General features: G+C 45.0%; 1 protein-coding gene across 1 annotated transcript; it reads left to right on the top strand.

Annotated features, from left to right (window-relative positions):
- The first annotated feature begins 720 nt into the window (after window positions 1-720).
- Window positions 721-14,326, top strand: ATAD1 (ATPase family, AAA domain containing 1). Its single transcript, XM_009877758.1, has 9 exons — window positions 721-885; window positions 2,472-2,570; window positions 2,854-2,974; window positions 4,609-4,809; window positions 5,873-5,979; window positions 8,470-8,559; window positions 10,512-10,562; window positions 13,678-13,814; window positions 14,176-14,326. The coding sequence occupies exons 1-9, from the start codon at window positions 724-726 to the stop codon at window positions 14,324-14,326; spliced, it is 1,119 nt and encodes a 372-aa protein (XP_009876060.1). The 5' UTR covers window positions 721-723.
- The last annotated feature ends 4,305 nt before the right edge of the window (window positions 14,327-18,631 follow it).

Below are 18,631 nucleotides of genomic sequence, written 5' to 3'. Positions count from 1 at the left end.
ACACCAGCCAGTCTTTTCCCTTGAGAGCTGTGTGCCACATCCAGCGTTTTCATTTTTCCAGGGATATTAATAACTCGAAATACATTCTGCTAGGTGCAGGCTCCAGCTCTTAACCTCGTTTGATTCCAATACAAGTTGCTGAGCATTCCTTAATGTGGCAGGTGGGTGCCTTTCCTTTAAACTTCCTCTTAGGGAAAGGAACTCCCTGTTCAAATGAGGTAGTTATCTTTGTCTCCATGACTTAGCATTCTTAGCAGTCACAGAACGCCGGTCTTAATGGGAGTGTAAACTTGGCACTGGAATAAAGTGGTCTTTTTTATGTACTTAGGGTATTATGTAGCTGAAAGCAACGCAGATTTCTTGAGGGAAGAATGAAATCGGGACCTTTTTGCACGTAGTCAGTCAAGAAGCAAGATCTCGAATTGTTGCTGCCGTTTCTTTGCTGACTGAAAGTGGAAGTGAAACCGTCTCGCACTCAGCGCTGCGCCTTTTGAGCTTTTTCTTTTATGTGATCTTTCATTTGTGATCATTTTATTTATTGGGGTTGTACTGTTGTTCAGGTATTTCATTACAACTTCACGGTGAGCTTTACGCCGGCTGCGTGTGTGTGTGAAACGGGTTTTATAAAACGGTGTTTAAAAATAAGGCAGAGGTTTTCTTGGCTTTAATTTTCTTTCTTTCTGCCCCCTCCCTGCACTTTTTTTTTTAGTGTTCAGAGACAGAATGGTCCACGCCGAAGCGTTTTCACGTCCCCTGAGCCGGAATGAAGTGGTCGGGTTAATTTTTCGTTTGACCATATTTGGTGCCGTAACGTATTTTACCATTAAATGGATGGTCGACGCCATCGATCCGACCAGAAAGCAAAAAGTAGAAGCTCAGAAACAGGTAAGATTTTCTTCATAAATATTTCTGTGAAATGCTGCCTTGTTCATTACCATTCACACAGAGAACTAACTAAACTGCTAACCGAAAACTGGATTGCAGTAACCAATGAAATAATCGACCAAAGCATATGGAATAATCAAAAAACCCAGAATTATTTTTTAGTAAATCTCAGGATCTAGGCTGTTTGTATTTTCACTGCTTACGTTTTATAACAAGTCAAAATTTCGAGCTTGAAGTGGTGAAAAAACTGTTTGAAAAAACAACCAACCTGCAGTGTCTCTAATTATGTGCAAGTGTGCGGTCATGGTGCTGTTTCTGACAACTTTGCTAAGCAGCAGTTGGGTTAAATAGCACTCTGATCAGTCTCTTGGTTACTCTTTAAAACCTTGAGCAGAAATAACTTGATTCTCTGCTGCTTTTTTGGCAACTCTGGCAGAGGCAGGGGCTGTAGTCATGATGACAAAGAGGGACACTGCTGTCCAGATGCCTTCCTAAGAAGAGCTTGCCCTTGGTCCCTCTCCCTCTGTTCTCTCCCCACCTCCAGGAGCAGTCAAAATGCCCTGGGAAGGGGAGGAAAGAAAGAGAAAAGCTCCGTTCCTTACGTTGAATTAGAAGGATTCCCGGGGGTTAGTGCTCTGGGGAAAGATTTAGGTGCATTTCAGAACTAAAAGTATTGAACGAAATGTTGCAACTTTCTTTTGTAGTTGTTGTTTTCTGGCTGACGCAGATTTCAAATAGCAGTTTGGAGAAAGCAAGTTCTGTTTTGGGTGGGTTTTTCTTTTGTCATGAAAACTTCAGTTCAGAAAAAAATTGGCCCCGCTTTAAAAATCAGCTTTCGCAATCTGCGCTCGTGCCAGCTGTTATATAAGAGGTTACAATATCTCAGAAGCATGTCAGGCTTAGCTGCAGGCTGGAGCGTAATGAGAAATTGAATTGTGAAAGCGTGTTCACACGGTGAGTAACTTTTCCTTTTAAAATGAGAAAAAGAAAATATTGAATATGTAGAAAAAAATTTGCTGGCTTCTGTGAGGGTTTTTTTTTTTTTTCCCTTAAATATATATTAATCTCGGCACAGTGCTGCGGGGGTTGGGGGGGGCATGCTTTTTGTAAGAGCACAATTACACCTCAACAATTTCAGACTCGTCATCTGAATCCTCTGCAGAGTTTGTAGGGACTTAATGGACTTGTTTAAAGTGTAACATAACTGTATGAGCTTTGGAAACTGCTCTCGAGATCATGGGAATGGTTTTGTGCCGAGGTTACCCGTGCAGACCTGTTCTGAACAGCAAACCCCGCATTTTAATGTTTATTTTTGCTGCTTCTCAGGTCGTCACGTATGACGCGCGGATTTGAGGGAGGGCCGGGGTGACATTCGATGGGAACTGAGACATGTGACTGAGTTGCACTCAAGTGACAAGAAGTCATTAGGAAATAATGGAACCTTGGAAAAAATGAACCTCTTTTTAGACGTGGCTTACGGAGAGAAGCTTTTTAGACTCCAAGTAGCAGTTCTTTAAAAACTTAATTTTTGCATGAAGCGTTTGGTTTCCTCCTCTGATTTTCTTGGCGTTTTTTGTTTCCCTCAGGCTGAAAAACTAATGAAGCAAATTGGAGTGAAGAACGTCAAGCTTACCGAGTACGAAATGAGCATTGCTGCGCATCTCGTAGACCCACTTAGCATGCATGTGAGCAACTGTTTTCCGTGTTTCTCTGGCAAAAACACTCCAGGCGTGGAAGATCTTGATTTTTTTGACTGCACGTTACGTTACGTGCTATATATGTGTATATATGGAAATACCTAGGAAATATTTGCGTAACTGAAAACTAAAACCGTGTTGTCAAGAGCAGAGTTTTCTTGGTCGCTTGTCTTTTTTATTCTCAAGGCCTTGCGCTGCTTCTAAGTTTGTGGATATTTTTTGTTGGCAGGGACTATTATGATTGTTTCTCATCCTGTTTTCTCCCTATTAGGTAACCTGGAGTGATATTGCAGGCTTAGATGATGTTATTACAGATTTGAAAGACACTGTCATTTTGCCCATTAAGAAGAAACATCTGTTTGAGAATTCTAGGCTCTTACAGCCACCGAAAGGTAGGACAGAAATGTTATGAATTTAGATGTTGTTATTAAAAATAAAAAAAAAAATTATTTACATTTAGCCAGAAAGGAAAGAGAAAGAGCGTTGCCAGTCCAAAGTACAACTAGATTTCTCGTGTTCTCTTGCTGTGAAATCAAGTTCCAGTGAATAAGTTTAATCTTAATAATCAAGCGATAATTGCTTTTCAGTTATTGACGTTATATTTTGGTGCACTGATCTATGTAGCCAGCATTTTTAACTGTCTAAACCGTTGATTTTTATTTTTTTTCCCTCCTTATTCCTCATGTTTTCCTTTGGCAGAGGTGAGCTATGACTCTGCTCCGCAGCTTTGTACACTTAGTTAATATTTCTGCAGCGTCTAGAAACAGAAGTCACGTGAGACGTAAGCTAACCTTGCGGACATGTCTCTGTTCTAGTCCTAGAAATTCCAGTCATTCAGAGAGACAGAGGTGTCATTTTTCTTCTGGAGATGCCTCGATTTTCTCTGGAGTTGAGTTGCAGGGTACTGAGGCAGTAAGGAAACAGGCAGGTGACAAATGAACTTTCCGGCAGCGAAGCAGAAGTTGGATGATCTGCGCGGGAATGCTTACAGATATATTTCCTGTGTGTTACTGCAAACAAGCAGAATTTGAACCTGAAATGTTGGACAGAATGCCAAAATTTATCTTCGCTGCTCCGATGTCTTCTGAAAATTCTCCGAAAACGAACTGTCTGTACCTGCGACCATCTCAGTTCCATGTCCGAAGTGACGGAAGATGAAGCACTTTTGTCACTGGTTTAGTTTTTCCAGACTGTGTTCTGCTTAAGTCACAATTCGAAACTGCCTGGAAAATTACTTTAATGACATGATCTAATAAGCTGAAGGAAAAAGTTATTTTTTTTATTTATCTTTTTAAAGCAGACTTGCCGCTTAGGGCAGGCTCCCTGGTTTTATGGGTAGCTTGCACTGCACGTTAATAGGAAGTCGTTGCTTCAGAGTAATTACATTCGTGGTCATCGGTCACAAAATGAGGGGAAAAAAGCCCCTGAATAATTCTCTGTGTTTCAGGCTTGTTTGACTAATTTTTCTTCCTTTAAATTTTTTTCTCTACAACTGCACTAGAAAAACACTGATGTGATTTTTTTTTTTCACTACGACAAGGCTAAAAATATGTGATGTCCTATTTAATTGTGGGCAATTTGTTTAAAATGTTTGTCCTCTGCCTTTTTTTTTTTGCCCGGGCTCTGTGCTAAGTTTTACTAGCAAGGCTGAGACTGGCTATGATCAAAGTCTATCACATGCTTCCAGGAAATAAATAGGATTTAGGGGATTTTGTAACTTTTTTAGTAGTAGTAATAAAACAGTCACTTCCAGACAAATGTCTCCCTTCAATTTCACCATACTTGTTTTTAAATATTCTCACCTTTAATTTTATAATCTCACCTTTAATTTTATAATCTCACCTTTAATTTTATAATCAGGGTGTCTTAAACAACTCTGTATTTGATTTGATGGAACGCTGTGTAACTTGGTTTCTTACTTTTTAAAACTTTGGATAAAATACAAGCCTTATCAAGTCCGTTGCACCGAAGCGTATTTTTTTTTGTAAAGCGCCCGGAGAGTGTTAACACACGGCTGCTTTTTCAGGAGTGCTTCTCCACGGTCCTCCTGGTTGTGGCAAAACGCTGATTGCCAAAGCGACAGCCAAGGAAGCGGGTTGTCGATTTATCAACCTCCAGCCTTCGACGCTGACAGACAAATGGTACGGAGAGTCTCAAAAACTGGCTGCTGCTGTCTTCTCCCTCGCTATAAAGCTCCAACCGTCCATCATTTTTATTGACGAAATAGGTAAAAATCTTTTTTTTTTTAAGTAACTATAGTAGAGTGATGTTTAACTGTAGGTTCAGGTTGGTGGGTGTACTGATCTACTGTCTTCCTTTAAAAAGAGTGATAATTAAGGTTCAGTAAAATAAATAGCATTGTAAAGTAATGATGGCGTGTTAGGAAAAACAGTGTTACTTCGTCGTGTTAGTGGAGGAAATTTCAACTAGAAGAAATAGCTGCTTAGTTTTGTTTGGGCTGCGGTGGTTCATGAGGAAAGCTTCTCTTCTGTCGAGGGAGCTTCTTCCTCAGGAAATGCACCATCAAACACGCTTCAGCACTGCTACTCTGAGGGCACGTCATGGATAATAAAATACGAGTTGAGGAGAGCTCGGGAGTACCGGTTTAATAAGGCTGAGGAAGTCGGGGGGGGAATTTTGGCTCGGCAGGCAGCAGGGCAGCGTTGTAAGTCCCCGTGAACTTGAGCAGTTCAGTCCAAATCGCTCGTTGTCTCACAGCGCTGACGCTTCTTAGGGCGAGCTGTACGGCTGGCAGAAGCGGACAAAGCTTTTACCCTTTCCACAGGTTAGCGTTATGAAGGGGTTACCTTGTTAAGATGCTTTTTATCCATGTGAAGAGGTGTGAAAAAAATGTGGTGCTTTTCTAACTGCTGGCAGTTCTTTAGGCAACCACTAGCAGAGTTAGAGCTCCGCCTAACAAAGCGTGTAGCCTAAGTGACGCTGGCCCTGCAGCTTGCTGTTCTCCGGTGCTATGGTGTTTCTAGCTTGCCAGATTCTCAGTGCTTCTGTTAAGGTGAAAGTTACACTTTCTGTGAATTCAGGAAAGTGAAAATTTGGAGTACAAGATTTTGGGACAGTCTCATGTGATAGGTACGTACTTGGGTAGTGGACTTTAAAAGAAGTGCTTAAAAATAAGGTGAGATTCCACTTTCCTGTTCCTCATCGTAAGAAATAGTTTTTGTTTGGTTGAAAAAGCATGATAGCGCAGGGAATAGCACAGGAGAAATCACATAGTGTGGATTCGACGGCGGGGCTGGAAGTAAACTGCTCTGCTGAATCCTTTAATACAGATTCCTTCTTACGAAGTCGATCGAGTTCTGACCACGAAGCTACAGCGATGATGAAAGCTCAGTTCATGAGTCTGTGGGACGGACTGGACACTGACTACAACTGCCAGGTAACAGCTGCTACTCTATGATGGGAACGAGTTATTAAGTCTTAAAATAGATAGCTGTATAATTTGAGCAGCCAGAATTTGGGAGTTTTTAAACTGTTTTTCAAAACATTTTGTCAATGGCGTTTTCTTCAGGTGGAGTGAATAGTTGATTTCAGGAGAGGTATTGAAAGATCTGAGTACTCATCCGAGTTGAGTGGTTCCCAGAAAAGCAGTATAGGAGCACTAGATACTGGAGTTAATTTGAAAAGGTAGAGAAGTTGATGCTATCAAAACTCAAATTCTATTAAATGGAGTTGTGCTTCCATCCCATTATTCCTGTACGCCTCTGTCCCCATCCCATAATGTCAACAGAAGTATTGTATTTAGGAGAGGAAAAAGAAATACAAAAAGCTGCTCATGCTGTAAAACCAGACAATCGAGAAACATTTAGGAAATAAATGGCTTGAATGTAGCATAGACAAAAGCCTGCTTGGTGTGTTTCTGAACCGTTAGCTTTTTAAGGCCTTTAAAGGGGATGTTGATTCTCCAATTTTAAAATTCTTTTTAAAGAATGGGTTCCATGCTCTGACCTTCATTAGTTCTTTCTTTTTGTAAAAGCTGCTTCTGCTTCTCTCTCAAGCTTGTGCTAAAGACTTTTTTTTCCAGTTGATTTTTTTAAAAACAGCTTAGAACACAGTGCATGTATATACCGAGGAGCTTTAGAGTGTTTGCTTAACCATTAGTAAGAGGCCAGTGGTAGGAACACTTAACCGGAAGCTAACACCATCTCGCAAGCACACGTTTCTCCGAGTGTTGAATGCATTATCTCCTTTCCCAACGTACTGACACCTTCTCGGAGCAAGTCAAAAGACAACCTGTGGGTTTACAAGTCCCTCTTGCTCAGCTGTACATCTCTGCAGAGCAGGGAGCCACCAAAGGAAAACGCAGACCGGAGACTCTGCAAGGGTCTGATTCAGGTTTCTGGGATTTTTTCAGCAGGGTTTTACTTCAATACGGCCTTTTGGGCTCCTCCCTGAGATGTCGTCGCGATCCAGGGAGGGTTCTTCAAGCTCTGTTTTTTGACATTTTGCATCGTCTCAGGTTTGGACAGCCAGCTCGCAGGGCTCTTTTGTTAATGGCAGGTGTTTACTTTGGGTTGCTTGCCTGCATCTCGCCAAACACATTTTCCTTTGAGTAAGGATTACGTTTGGCTTTCCTTACGGTAGCAAAAATTCCAAGCGCTAGGAGGAAATTGTAAATAAGCATCGTGAGGAATGTTATTTGTTCCCGTGTTGATTGCACCAGAAAAGCATGTTGAGCTTGGGGCTAAACCTGCCAAGGATGTAGCCTGGAGCCTGGCAGGAACTCGGGGCACTGTGCCTGGAAAACAGAGCTGTGCTGCTGGAAGGCACCGTTCGCATCTGGAAGGCTCACATTTGTGCCCCGGGAGAGGGTCCCACGTTTAAAGAACCTGCAGACAAAGCCCGTTTGGGGAAGGCTTGACAGAGAGAACGACGCTTTGGGTGCTGGGTCCAACAGTCGGGCTTGAGGCTCAGCGATGCTTCGGCCAGACCCGAGCCTAACGCTTTCTAGAAGGGAAAAATGGTGAAAAATGGGGCTGTTTGCAATTTGCCGCTTGTGTAAGGAAGCCTCTAGGTGGCAGGGTGACTCTGCTCCGGCACGGGCCACCCAGCCTGGCAGGAGCTGCCAGGGCTGGCTGCGCAACAGTGACCCCGGACAAAAGACCAGGAGCACGTCAGGAAAGGGCATTGATGGGAGATTAATTCCCCTGACATTTTTCACTTTCGTGACTGGACATTTACAATGTACATAACTTACAATAACAAATGTGAAAACAAGGCTGATGTGAATGGGAAGTAAATTTGTTCTTCAGCTAATTAGCGGAACGCAGTCGAGTGAGGTAAATTCTCTCCTTGTGTTGGACTTGGCTCGGGCGCCTCTCACACGCGGCTGTTGCAGTGTGCCAGTGCACGTAGGTTATTACTGACTTTTAATGCTTTTTTTAATGTTTCAAAAGAAAAGAAATGCCCTTTTAGTGCCCACAAAAGCTGCCAGTTTGGTTGTCCTGGTGAACTGGAGCCTTTTTTTTTTTTTTCCAACCAGAATGCCACCTTTTCTAATACCTTACCAAAATATCTCCTTTCGAGTTCCTTCCAGCCTGCTAGGAACTAAAGAGACATTGCCAAGACTTGGAAGCAGAAGTTCTGGGTTACTGCGTAGAGTTTGAACTTCCAAATTTGGCTCAGAAGGCTTCAGCCTAATGTAAAAATCTCCGCCCAGGTGGCACTCTGTGGTACCGATGATCTCTTAAGCTGCCTGTTTAAATCCAGTTGATGAAATCAGTACCAAGAAACCTTATGTAACATCTTTAAACATCGATGCTATTGATAAAACGTGGAAGAGTCACATGTTTGGTTTCGAAACCCCAATACGGCAGGGTTTTCAAAAGCTAGTTTCAGGCTGACTCGTTTTTTCTGTCGGCGTACGCAGGTCATAGTGATGGGAGCCACCAACCGTCCTCAGGATCTTGACTCTGCGATCATGAGAAGAATGCCGACCCGGTTTCACATCAACCAACCTGTAAGTCAGCTTTGCCTGAACTGGGTGCCTAGTAGCTGGGTTACAGGCAGGTGCTTTACCAGCCAGGAAACGCACATATCTGGTTGGGTTTTGGTTTTTTTTCCCAAAGAAATACTCTTGTATTTTGATCTGGTTTTATTTTTTTTAGCAGCTTGGCTTTTTAAGGTGCTGTTTCACACAGAAATCTTGGTTTTTTGCATCTTCTATCTCAAAAAACATCATTTGCTCTGAGAGCTTCCCACCCTTTTTTTTTCATCTCTAAGACCGGAGTGGCTTAGATGCTTGCTGCAGTCTGGAAAGATCTTGGTTTTATTTTGAAAACAACCACAAAAAGCACAAAAACGACTGCACACACTTGCCTATGGAAGGGGGAGGGGTAGTGTTAAGAGGCAGGTACACACTTGACAACCTTTTATACCTTCTTGATAGACAGTATTTAGTTTTCCAGGAGAGGGAATGAAGCCTGCATACCAAAGCCTACATTCTTCTCAAGCCTTTCCACCGTCGGGCACGGCGAGCAGTCTGGAAAACTGTTTTTATTCCACTTACGATGTACGCCAGACAGGCGGTAATTAAGGTCTTGATCAATTATGCCAACTCTCACAAGGTTCCCCTTACTGGAAATTTCCCTATTGCCATCCTTTTAGTCCCCTTTGAACACCTACTGATAGGACAAGAGGTTTTTGTCCCGCTGGTTGTGGTGTCAGTGTTCCCTTGTGGCTACAGCCATTTCCTTCGTTATTGATTTTTTTGCAGAAGCTTAGAGACGGAGCTGGAGGAGCAGAACTCTTACGGATTGTGCAAGAGAGCAGTCGTGTTCCCAGACCCATCTTGTTTGAACTGGCTTTCACTCCCTGTGGGTGGATACTTCTTGAAACAAAACATTTGTAACCCAACGACTGCTTTTCTGGGATGCCTGCTCCTAGGGTTTTCAAGCACCTTAATCACGTTCCAAGTTTTCCTTGAATTAGTAAGGGGCAAGGACGTGTATTTTAGCGCTTTTTCATGTCTTTCTCTCCAGACGCGGTGTGAGAAGGGCGAATTATCTACAGGTAGCAATACCTCTGAATGTCACAGTGCTTGGCTCCCTCTCCCAGGATCAGAATCACAGCAGAAGAGGTCACTTAGGGCACAAGCAGCTCATTTTTCCAGACCCCACTACAGCCACATCGTGAACAGGTACCATAGACAAGAACAAGACACAAGGGCTACAACAAACATTGGCTACAACTCTTTTTTTTGAGGGCCAATATAATTTATGTGGATCAGAAGTGTGCACAGGTGGTATGACAGGTGGTATGAGATTAAAAAGCCTAAAAATTACTCCTAAGGAATTATTTGCAAAGCAGATGGAAATGGAAGAGTTATTTTTTTTGAGACAAGGTATCAACTGTTAAGCTGGGGTAGGTTTTTTTTTTCCCTTTTTAAGACCAAAAGTGAATTTAGGATAAGTTTGGTTTGAGGAGACACAAAACAGAGTCTCTCTGCTGTTAAGGATATGCTCAGGACTTAACTGTTCCTTTCAGTAACCTGTGATTTATCTTGTTTAAAATTTACCAAGCATCATCTGTAGAATTATTTATTTTTTTTTAAAAGCAGTTTATCTTCTTCCTCTGATGCAGCAATTTCTTGAAGTCTGCCCTCCGTTAAAGGCGATGGGAAAGCTTAGGAGACAGCTGCTTTCATTTAGGGCAAAGCAGGACCAAATGTGAGCCCTTTCCCTGTAGCGCGTGTGAATATATGAGCTCAAATGTTCCGTTTCAGGTGCTCCCGGAGCCAGAGAACCCCGGATCTCATTCTGCTGAGTGGTTTCCCATCGGATCGGTTTCCTTACTCTCATTCGAGGGATCAGCTCGTGTCGCCGCACCGTGATTAAAAGCGGTGCAAAACGGAGATAGATGTTAAATGTGTTTATTTTTGTACTCTAGTAACTTCAGTCTCTTCTGTTTAAGGCTCTGAAGCAAAGAGAAGCTATCTTGAAGCTAATTTTGAAAAACGAAAATGTAAGTAGATTTCTTTCTGTGGTTAATTTGCTGTTTTCCCATTGTCACGAGTGCCAGCTCTGGAGTTGTGGACAACATATTTCCTAAGTGACTGTCTTGGAGGAAAGTAGAAATTATCTAACAGGGTATTTCTGATGATAACTTAGGAATCTTTCGTGGTTTTAGCTGTGGCGTTGAATTAAAGCAGTAGAGTTGCCTCCTGGCTTAAGTGTGCACCTCAGTCGGAGCAGCGGTCTTGGATTTTGTGGTGAATTGCCGTCTCAGAGAAAAATGACTTAATTTCTCTGTCTCTCTTTTTGCATCATGTAACAAGCTAATGTATGGATCTCTCTAAAGATGCTGAAGGTGAACCATGTTTGGAAATCGCTTTGATCGGTGAAAAAAAATCTCGAGACAGGAAGGAGGGAGAAGAGATACTGAATTGTTTTCTAACTGTACAGTTTAGTGGATCAAGCCCCCCAAAAATACCATTTGTTAGTAAAAACCGACTGAACGTTTTTCAAGAGGCCTAAAAATCACAGCTCCTCGTGGCGAATGGCTGAGATACTGGGAGGAGGTTACTCTGCCGATGGTAATTTTTGATTGCTTGTATACGACTAGAATGTAGGTTTCCCACTAAATACTAGACAGAGATGGGAAAACAGAGCAGATAAATGCCAAAGGAATCGAAGAACTGGCCTATTTGCAGAAAAGCTCCAACAAACTACAACGTTTGTGGCAAGTGGTGATTTCAGACTTGGATTTCTTTCCGAGAGCTGTGGGGGAGATGTGCCAAGTACGAGACGTTTGTACAGGCTGCCGGAGTGTCTGCAGCGGCCCAGCCCTTGCACGCGAGTCGACTCTGACTCCTTTGCCCCGGAACCTGGGCCTGGTTGCTGCAGCACCTCGGTCTTAGGGCTTTTATCAGAAACCCGAATTGGGTCCTGAATACGGACCAGGGAGAACACGAGGCGGGTCAAGCACATGCCCAGCGAATCACAAATTGCGAATCAGCACAAATAATGCACAAGAGGGCAATGGGCCTGCGTTTGGTTATCCCGTAGGAGGAACTGGATCTCTCAAGCCCAGCTTATTTTCCTCCAGGGTGGCAAACTTCCTGGCCGAGTTCCAGATGACAAGTGTAGTCATGCCCTCTGTCGTCCTTGGCCTGACTTCAAATCCTGTTCCTTCTTTCTCGCCTGGAGGGAAATCCTTGCTAGTACCTGCTACGCAGCAGGCTCCTCTTCTCCTTATTCTCCTTATTATTATTATGCTCCTCTTCTCCTTATTCTCCTCTTTTTAGTTTTGGTCACCACAGCACAAGAAGGACATGGAGGTGCTGGAGCGGGTGCAGAGAAGGGCAACAAGGCTTGTGAGAGGTCTGGAAAACATGACCTGTGAAGAGCAGCTGAGGGAACTGGGTTTGTTTAGTCTGGAGAAGAGGAGGCTGAGAGGAGACCTTATTGCCCTCTACAACTACCTAAAAGGAGGCTGTAGTGAGGCTGGTGCTGGTCTCTTCTCTCTAATTACTAATGACAGGACAAGGGGAAATGGCCTCAAGTTGCGTCAGGGTAAGTTTAGATTGGATATTCGGAGGAAGTTCTTTCCTGAACGAGTGGTGAGGCACTGGAACAGGCTGCCCAGGGAGGTGGTGGAGTCACCAACCCTGGAGGTGTTTAAAAACAAAGTAGATCTGGCACTTGAGGCTGTGGTGTAGTGGTTGGGTGTGCTGGGATGAAGGTTGGACTGGATGATCTTCAGAGGTCCCTTCCAACCCCTCACGTTCTGTGATGCTGTGATTATTCTTAGCCGGCTGTGCTGCTGCGTTCAGTTCTTGACGGCCTTCAGCCCCACGCTGCGCGAACGCGTTGCAGAGCCGCAGCGGACCGCTAATGGCTTCGCTCTTTGTGCGCAGGATCACGCGTTGAAGCGAAACCCTTCTAGAGAGCCAGGCTGTAGTGTCTGCGGGAGGCACTTTGGTGTAAGCCAGCTGCCTCCTTTGCCTTCATTTCCATGCTCGAGGAGGCAGGTGGCTTGCTCCAGACCCAAACTGTGCGCCGTTGTTGTAGGTCAGGGAGCTGGGGCTCGCGTACAAGCTCAAGATAGGAGCCGGCAGGACAGTATCGCTCTAACCCTTGTCCTTCAAGGAATTTGAACGGATGTCGGTGTGGTATTGGGTTCTCCTGGGGAAAGCAGAGGTTGAGGGGGTAGCTGGGAGCAGCAGGGGTTACACCTGTGGCTTTGCCTTCATCACTACAGAGTAGTTTTCCTCTTAGAAGTTATCCCGTAATCTCAGCCTTTCATTAGGGCTGGTTTGGCTTTACCTTTTTGGCAATAAAATACCGATGTAGCGGAAAAGGTGCCAGAAGGGGCTGTCGTCAGCGGTTCTGCAAGCTTGCTGAATAAATACGGGGCCTTGGCTGCAAAGAGTTCAGGCGTGCGGACTTAAGACATTATTTTGCCTCCGAGTCCCCTGTTTTGTGGTTGTATAAAGCAGGAGCAGTTGTTCAGTAACTGAGCTGCTGAGGTGGCCAACGACTGCGTTTGAAGTTCTTGCTCCGCGCTGAAAAGTGGCAACAGCGGAACGTAAGCGTGACGGAAGCTTTTTCCAGCCTCACCGTGTTAGTGGCCAGTGCGTACAAAAACAAAACGCACTCTTTCAAATAAAGTATAAAAAATGGGCTGCGGCTGTGGAAGGAGACCAGTTGGGTAGGCAGTGCTCGTGGTTGGGTAGGTAAAAAAGATGCACAAAGGGTCTGACCGAGCCCTTTACCTCAAAAAATAGCTGCACCGTTGCTGGGAATTTGAGGGCATTTGGGAAACTGGGCCATTATTCCTGTGATCCAGTTTTTGCCACCCAGCAGGCTTCCAAAACCACACGGGAGCTTTGTCAGTAACAGAACGATGCTCTGCTTTCAGATCCCTGCTTTTGTTGTTTTTAATCATTTTCATTTCATGTAATGAACTACTTGGGGAGTTCAAAGGGTAAATTAATAAAATAATTGTCTTTTAGCTCTCAAAGAAAAGACTGAAAACAATCTTCCTAGGTAAAAATACTTGGAGGCGACTGTTCCTTGTCCTCGGTGAACAAAGTAAACGAGAGTTTTCACGCTCCGACGTTTTGGTTTTTTGGCAGGTGGACAGGCGAGTTGATCTCCTACAAGTTGCTAAAGAGACCGACGGCTTCTCAGGCAGTGATCTGAAAGAGATGTGCCGGGATGCTGCCCTCCTCTGTGTCAGGGAATATGTTAATTCTGCCTGCGAAGAAGAGACGTACGTGCCTTTTATTCTGTCTGTCGCGATCGCTGAACAGCGATTGTGAATGCTCTTGGTGCTACATTATTTGCTTTTTCTGACTCGAATCGCCTATTTGTAGAGGTTTAGGAAACCTTGCTATGGCTCAGAGAAAGCAGGAGTTCTCCTTGACAAATTGCAAAAATACCCCTATCAATAAGTTACTTTTATTCATTCTGAGCACGTAACACGTGTGTGGACGGGGGTGTCTTTCCACCGCGGCGCTGGCTCCACGTCAGGGCTGCTCTTCTCCAGGCTTACTTCTCATTGAATCGCTGTGACGCAGCTCCTCTATCCTTACCTTGCTTTCTTTTTTTCTTTTTCTCTCCGTCTTCCAAAGCCGTGACGAAGATGAAATCCGTCCCGTGCAGCAGCAGGATCTCCACAGGGCGATTGAGAAGATGAGGAGATCGAAGTACGCCACGCTGCAGGACGCCACGCTGCAGGACGCCGCGCTACAGGACGCGCTGTCGGGCCTCGCTTTTGATTAAGAGAAGGGAGTGTGTTTGCGGTTTCTGACGTGATTTAGTTTTCTGACCTCTGTAATCAGTTAGCAAAAACGGCATCGGGGGGGTGGGAGCCGGGATGTTCCTTGAATTAAGGGAGGTTTTGTTTCTGGAATCGTTTTTATACAGCAAATTCTGTCTTGGAAACTTCGTTGTGCACAACTAGAAGCGGAACAGTCGATCTGAAGTGGAACAATTACAGCCCAGACCAAGAGCAGCTGCCTGTGTCTTGTCCCCAAAGCGATCTACGCGCGGCGTAGCCTTAAAGCAGGTTCTGACGTGGCGCGGGGGTTCGGCGAGTCGCCGCCGGCGATGGGAGGTTGATCTGTTGCCGGTTTGTGTATATATGTGTGAGCGTGTGTGTATGTATTAAATGTATATATCCACACATTATTTTTTTTTATATATATATATAGACGTAATCTGTAGATAACTTGAGTATGGAAAATCTTTTCTACTTGCAGAATCGAACCAAATCAGCAGATGTATAGATTAAAAGATTTGTCGATACTCAACTCACACTTACTTGTTCCTTTTAGCAGCAAATACAAGGATCGACATTCTGCTTCTAGCATCACTTCCAGGCAAAATTTGAAATGTTACTGATTTTTCTTTCATATGACCACTTGAAATCTGGTGCCATTTAGTAAAGAGAGTAAAACTACTGTGAAAATGCTTGAATACTTTTAATTTTGTACGAGTTCTGCTTTTTGAGGCTTTAAAAATGAATGCTCGTTTTATTTTTGTTTTTCCCTTGATGCGAGTAATTAGTGTAGAATCTCAACGGGTCTTTCATGAAGCCCCACATATTATAAGCTCTCTGAAATCGTGGCTTTCTGATCTACTGTGCGCTGTAACGAGGGCTCGCTGCTATTTTAATCTCCTCTGGAGGCCCCGCTGCTGTGCTGTGGCATCCCACCATGAAGCGGAAGGGGATGTCCTGTGAAGTTTTGTGCTGTCACGTACTCCAATCCGCAAAATCCAAGAGAAGGGAATGGATGTTGGGTTTAGAAAAGTGATTTAGCTCGTTCTGCTGTACTCGCTGGTAACAGTTGGAGCGAAGTCACGTAATGTTTTGTTGTGATAGAGGCAAAGGGTTAAAAAATGTAACTGGCAAAAGTCGTTTTGGTAAAGTTGCTGTCAGTAGGTTTTCAACAGCTTGATTTTTCTTTTTATTATGAATTCTGCGCTATCGAACACAAATAAGTAATCGGAATTGTTCCGACGCCCGGCGGGGGGGTGTGCTGTGTCACAGTGCCGCAAGCTCTCGAGGGCAGGTGAGCACTGAAAGCAAGAGAAGGATGTAAAATGAAAGGCGCTGTAAAGTAAAACAAAACCAGCCCCAATGAGCTGTTGTCCAGCATCAGCCGGTGACGACCCCTGGCACTAAGCGCAGCTTTCTCCCTGCTCCCCCTTTGTCCAGCACACGGGCCGTGCACTGGAGTAGGTCTTAGTTCGACCCAATTTAATCTCCTTAGGTACCAAAGATGTTTGAGCTTTTTTTTTAAACTAATTACTTTGCTTTTTGATATCTAGTCAAGAGGTGGCATCCCCGCCCACGACAGGGAGGTTGGATGAAATGATCTGTCAGGTCCCTTCCAGCCTGGGCCAGTCTGTGAAATACCGGGTTGTGGAAAGCCAAGAGGTCTGGGATATGCAGTGCTAATCCCACAGGTCACATCCTTAGCGACAGGGCAGAGCTGTGATGTCAGCCAGTGCCAGCTCTGGGAGAGCCCGAGTTCAAGGACCAGCCTTAAAATTAAATGTGCAGAGAGTGCTCCTTCCTGGCAGCTGGGCTCTCAGGTCTGAGTTACGCCTGTGCCAGGTGAACTTCTCCAGTTTGTTTCAGTGCCTGCTCTGATGCTGAGGTTCTGCCAGCCCTCTCGGGAGCTGTCGCACCTGGGAAAGCCCAGGCTGTTGCAGTAACATGGCCTGTGCTTCCTTTTCCAGGGTGCTTGCCGCTTAGTCAAGGTGTAGTGCGGGCAGCTGACGGACGCAGGCTGTCTTAATTGGTTTTAACAGAGCGAGCGTAAAGTGTTTCCTTAAGCAAGTGTAGATGTCAAAGGGACAAAGCCTTAACTGCTCGCAGAGGCTGGGCGCATCCTCTAGTCACTCCTTCTCATGTGTTTCTTAAAAACCTGCCTGTTCCTCTGCTGGCTGGATCTTGCTTTTGCCCGTAACGTGTCTCCGCAGGCTCAAGGGACTGGTGTGAGGAGGTGCAAGGCGTTATTTTTAACTGCCCCCGAGGACAGTTCCTGCAGCTGGAGCATAATTGCCGAGGACTTTGCCGCCCGCCTTGTTTCGACAATTTGGACCCTCCTGGCAGCTTGCAGCGAGCGCTGCTTGTCCTGCAGGAACGTGGATGCTTTAATTCCACGTCTCCTGTGGTTTGGTCCAGGCTTCTCACCACTTGCTCCTGCCTCTCCTTAGAGCCGGGGCCAAGCCTAACCCTCCCTCCTGCGGCTCTAGGATCAGTTGCTCCAACTGAGCAGCTTTTCACAGGCGTGGGCTGAGGCCGAGCCGGGCTCTAGCGCTAAGTTCCGTGTAGTAACGCAAAGTTTCACAGGAAACGGGTCGTTCTTGGGGTTTCAAGGTCGAGTCCTCCGGCAGGAAGCGGCAGAGACATTCCCAGCAGGCAAACGCTATGGTTAGGGCCTGCTCAGCCCCAGCAGTCATTGCTAGACAGCGTGTGCAGCACAGACCCTGCCCAAATTGTCCCCAGGCTGTAAAGCAGCTCATCTCACCAGTGCAATACTGCAGCGCAAACACAACCTTTTGGAGTAGGCTTAAGTAACAGGAAAATAAATGTGTTTGTTTGCTCACTCTGTTTTTCTGTCGAGCTGTTTTCTGTAGCCTTCACTGGCGCATCCACGTTTGCGTGCTGTAAAGGCCTCTACTCCGCTGACCCTAGACCAAGGGATGCAGCATCGTGCCGTTTCTCCAAGGTTTTAGCAGCTGGAAGGTGTTTTAAGTGCTGGTTCCGCAGGGCAACAGAGGACAGTGCCGTTGTGACGCTTGTTAGCTGTGACACGTTCGACGCGACACAGCCCAGAGAGCATAAAAGAGTTGAGGTTTCTGAAGGGAAACCTGCGACCCTGGGCGGGCGTCCCTGCTGCTACAGCCCCAAACCGACCACGTGGTTGTAATTTCTCCGCCAATTAAATTAAGTGAGAGTCAGTCGCATGTACGAGTATTTATTTGTACTAAAAGTGAGTGTTTCGTAGCAAGAGCATCAAGTTCAGAATATATTAAATCATGAGATGCATCAGTTGAGGTACAAATTCCAGTCTCATGTCTTTATAATAAATACACTATAAAAAAGAAACACCCCCCAGATCTGCATACTCTATTTTAATCAGAGGTAATCGGCACACTACGCTAGTTTAAAAGGATAATACAACATTTGTGTTTTGCTGTAACCATTTAGATTTATTGGGGGTGGTTTTGGTGGGGCTTTTTTAACAGTTTGATTAAGATAAGCGGCCACAGCACTGTTCCACTACTTAAAAATAACAAATATTGCAATTATAAATGGGAATATTGCTTTTGTCTTCCAGGTCCCTGCCAGAGGGCCTGAGTGTAAAAGGCACCGGTGCTGGTGTACTTACTTCCAGCTACTTACACGGGCGTTGCAGCCTTTTTCTTGAGGTAAAATACAGCTTTGGGCTCTTTGCTCCAAATACTTAAAAAAAAAAAATTACGCACAAAACAAATGACAAAAAAACTCCACAAAACTTTTTGTAAAAGTATTCCTAATCGCACACGTGGTCTTGGACGATGTACCATAGCCACAGCAAAATGGGGTTGTTTTTTTTTTAACTTGCAACGTAGTTCCCTACCCAATGTTACAAGCAGAAGTGTGATTATTTTTACTTAGTGCAGATCCATTTGTAATTAAAACAAGAACTCTATTTCCATTGCATTTGAAACAGATTCTGACTGGTCCTGGGGCAGCTACCTACTTAAAAGAGAGTATAAAAATCATCCGTGTGTGTTGCTGCAATGACTCACAAGCGCGTCGCTGTCCTGCCCCTAAAAACCTTGCACCCAAGGGGGTGGCGGGGAGGGGGAGCGAGCCTCTGCTGAGTGCAGGCAGGAGGCCAACGCACGGGCAGGGACAGGAGCCCCTCTCACACGGCAGCAAAGTCCATGTCTGGAGGGGAAAAATAAGAAAATAAAGGTCTGTGGTAACCTTCCACCAGCCGGAGCCGGGAGCAACACCAGCCGCCGGCTCTCAGCTCAGCACCCCTCGCACAGCAGCACCCACCCGGCTCCCGGGGCACCCACGGA

Source organism: Apaloderma vittatum, unplaced genomic scaffold (assembly GCF_000703405.1).
Source record: "Apaloderma vittatum isolate BGI_N311 unplaced genomic scaffold, ASM70340v1 scaffold23931, whole genome shotgun sequence".
Classification (NCBI taxonomy): domain Eukaryota; kingdom Metazoa; phylum Chordata; class Aves; order Trogoniformes; family Trogonidae; genus Apaloderma; species Apaloderma vittatum.
This window is presented reverse-complemented; position numbering and strand designations above follow the sequence as displayed.

Coding starts and splice junctions, on each gene's coding strand:
- ATAD1 (XM_009877758.1), top strand. CDS start 724: ATGGTCCACGCCGAAGCGTTTTCACGTCCCCTGAGCCGGAATGAAGTG. Junction 2,571..2,853: donor TAGACCCACTTAGCATGCAT/GTGAGCAACTGT, acceptor TCTCCCTATTAG/GTAACCTGGAGTGATATTGC. Junction 4,810..5,872: donor CATTTTTATTGACGAAATAG/GTAAAAATCTTT, acceptor CCTTTAATACAG/ATTCCTTCTTACGAAGTCGA.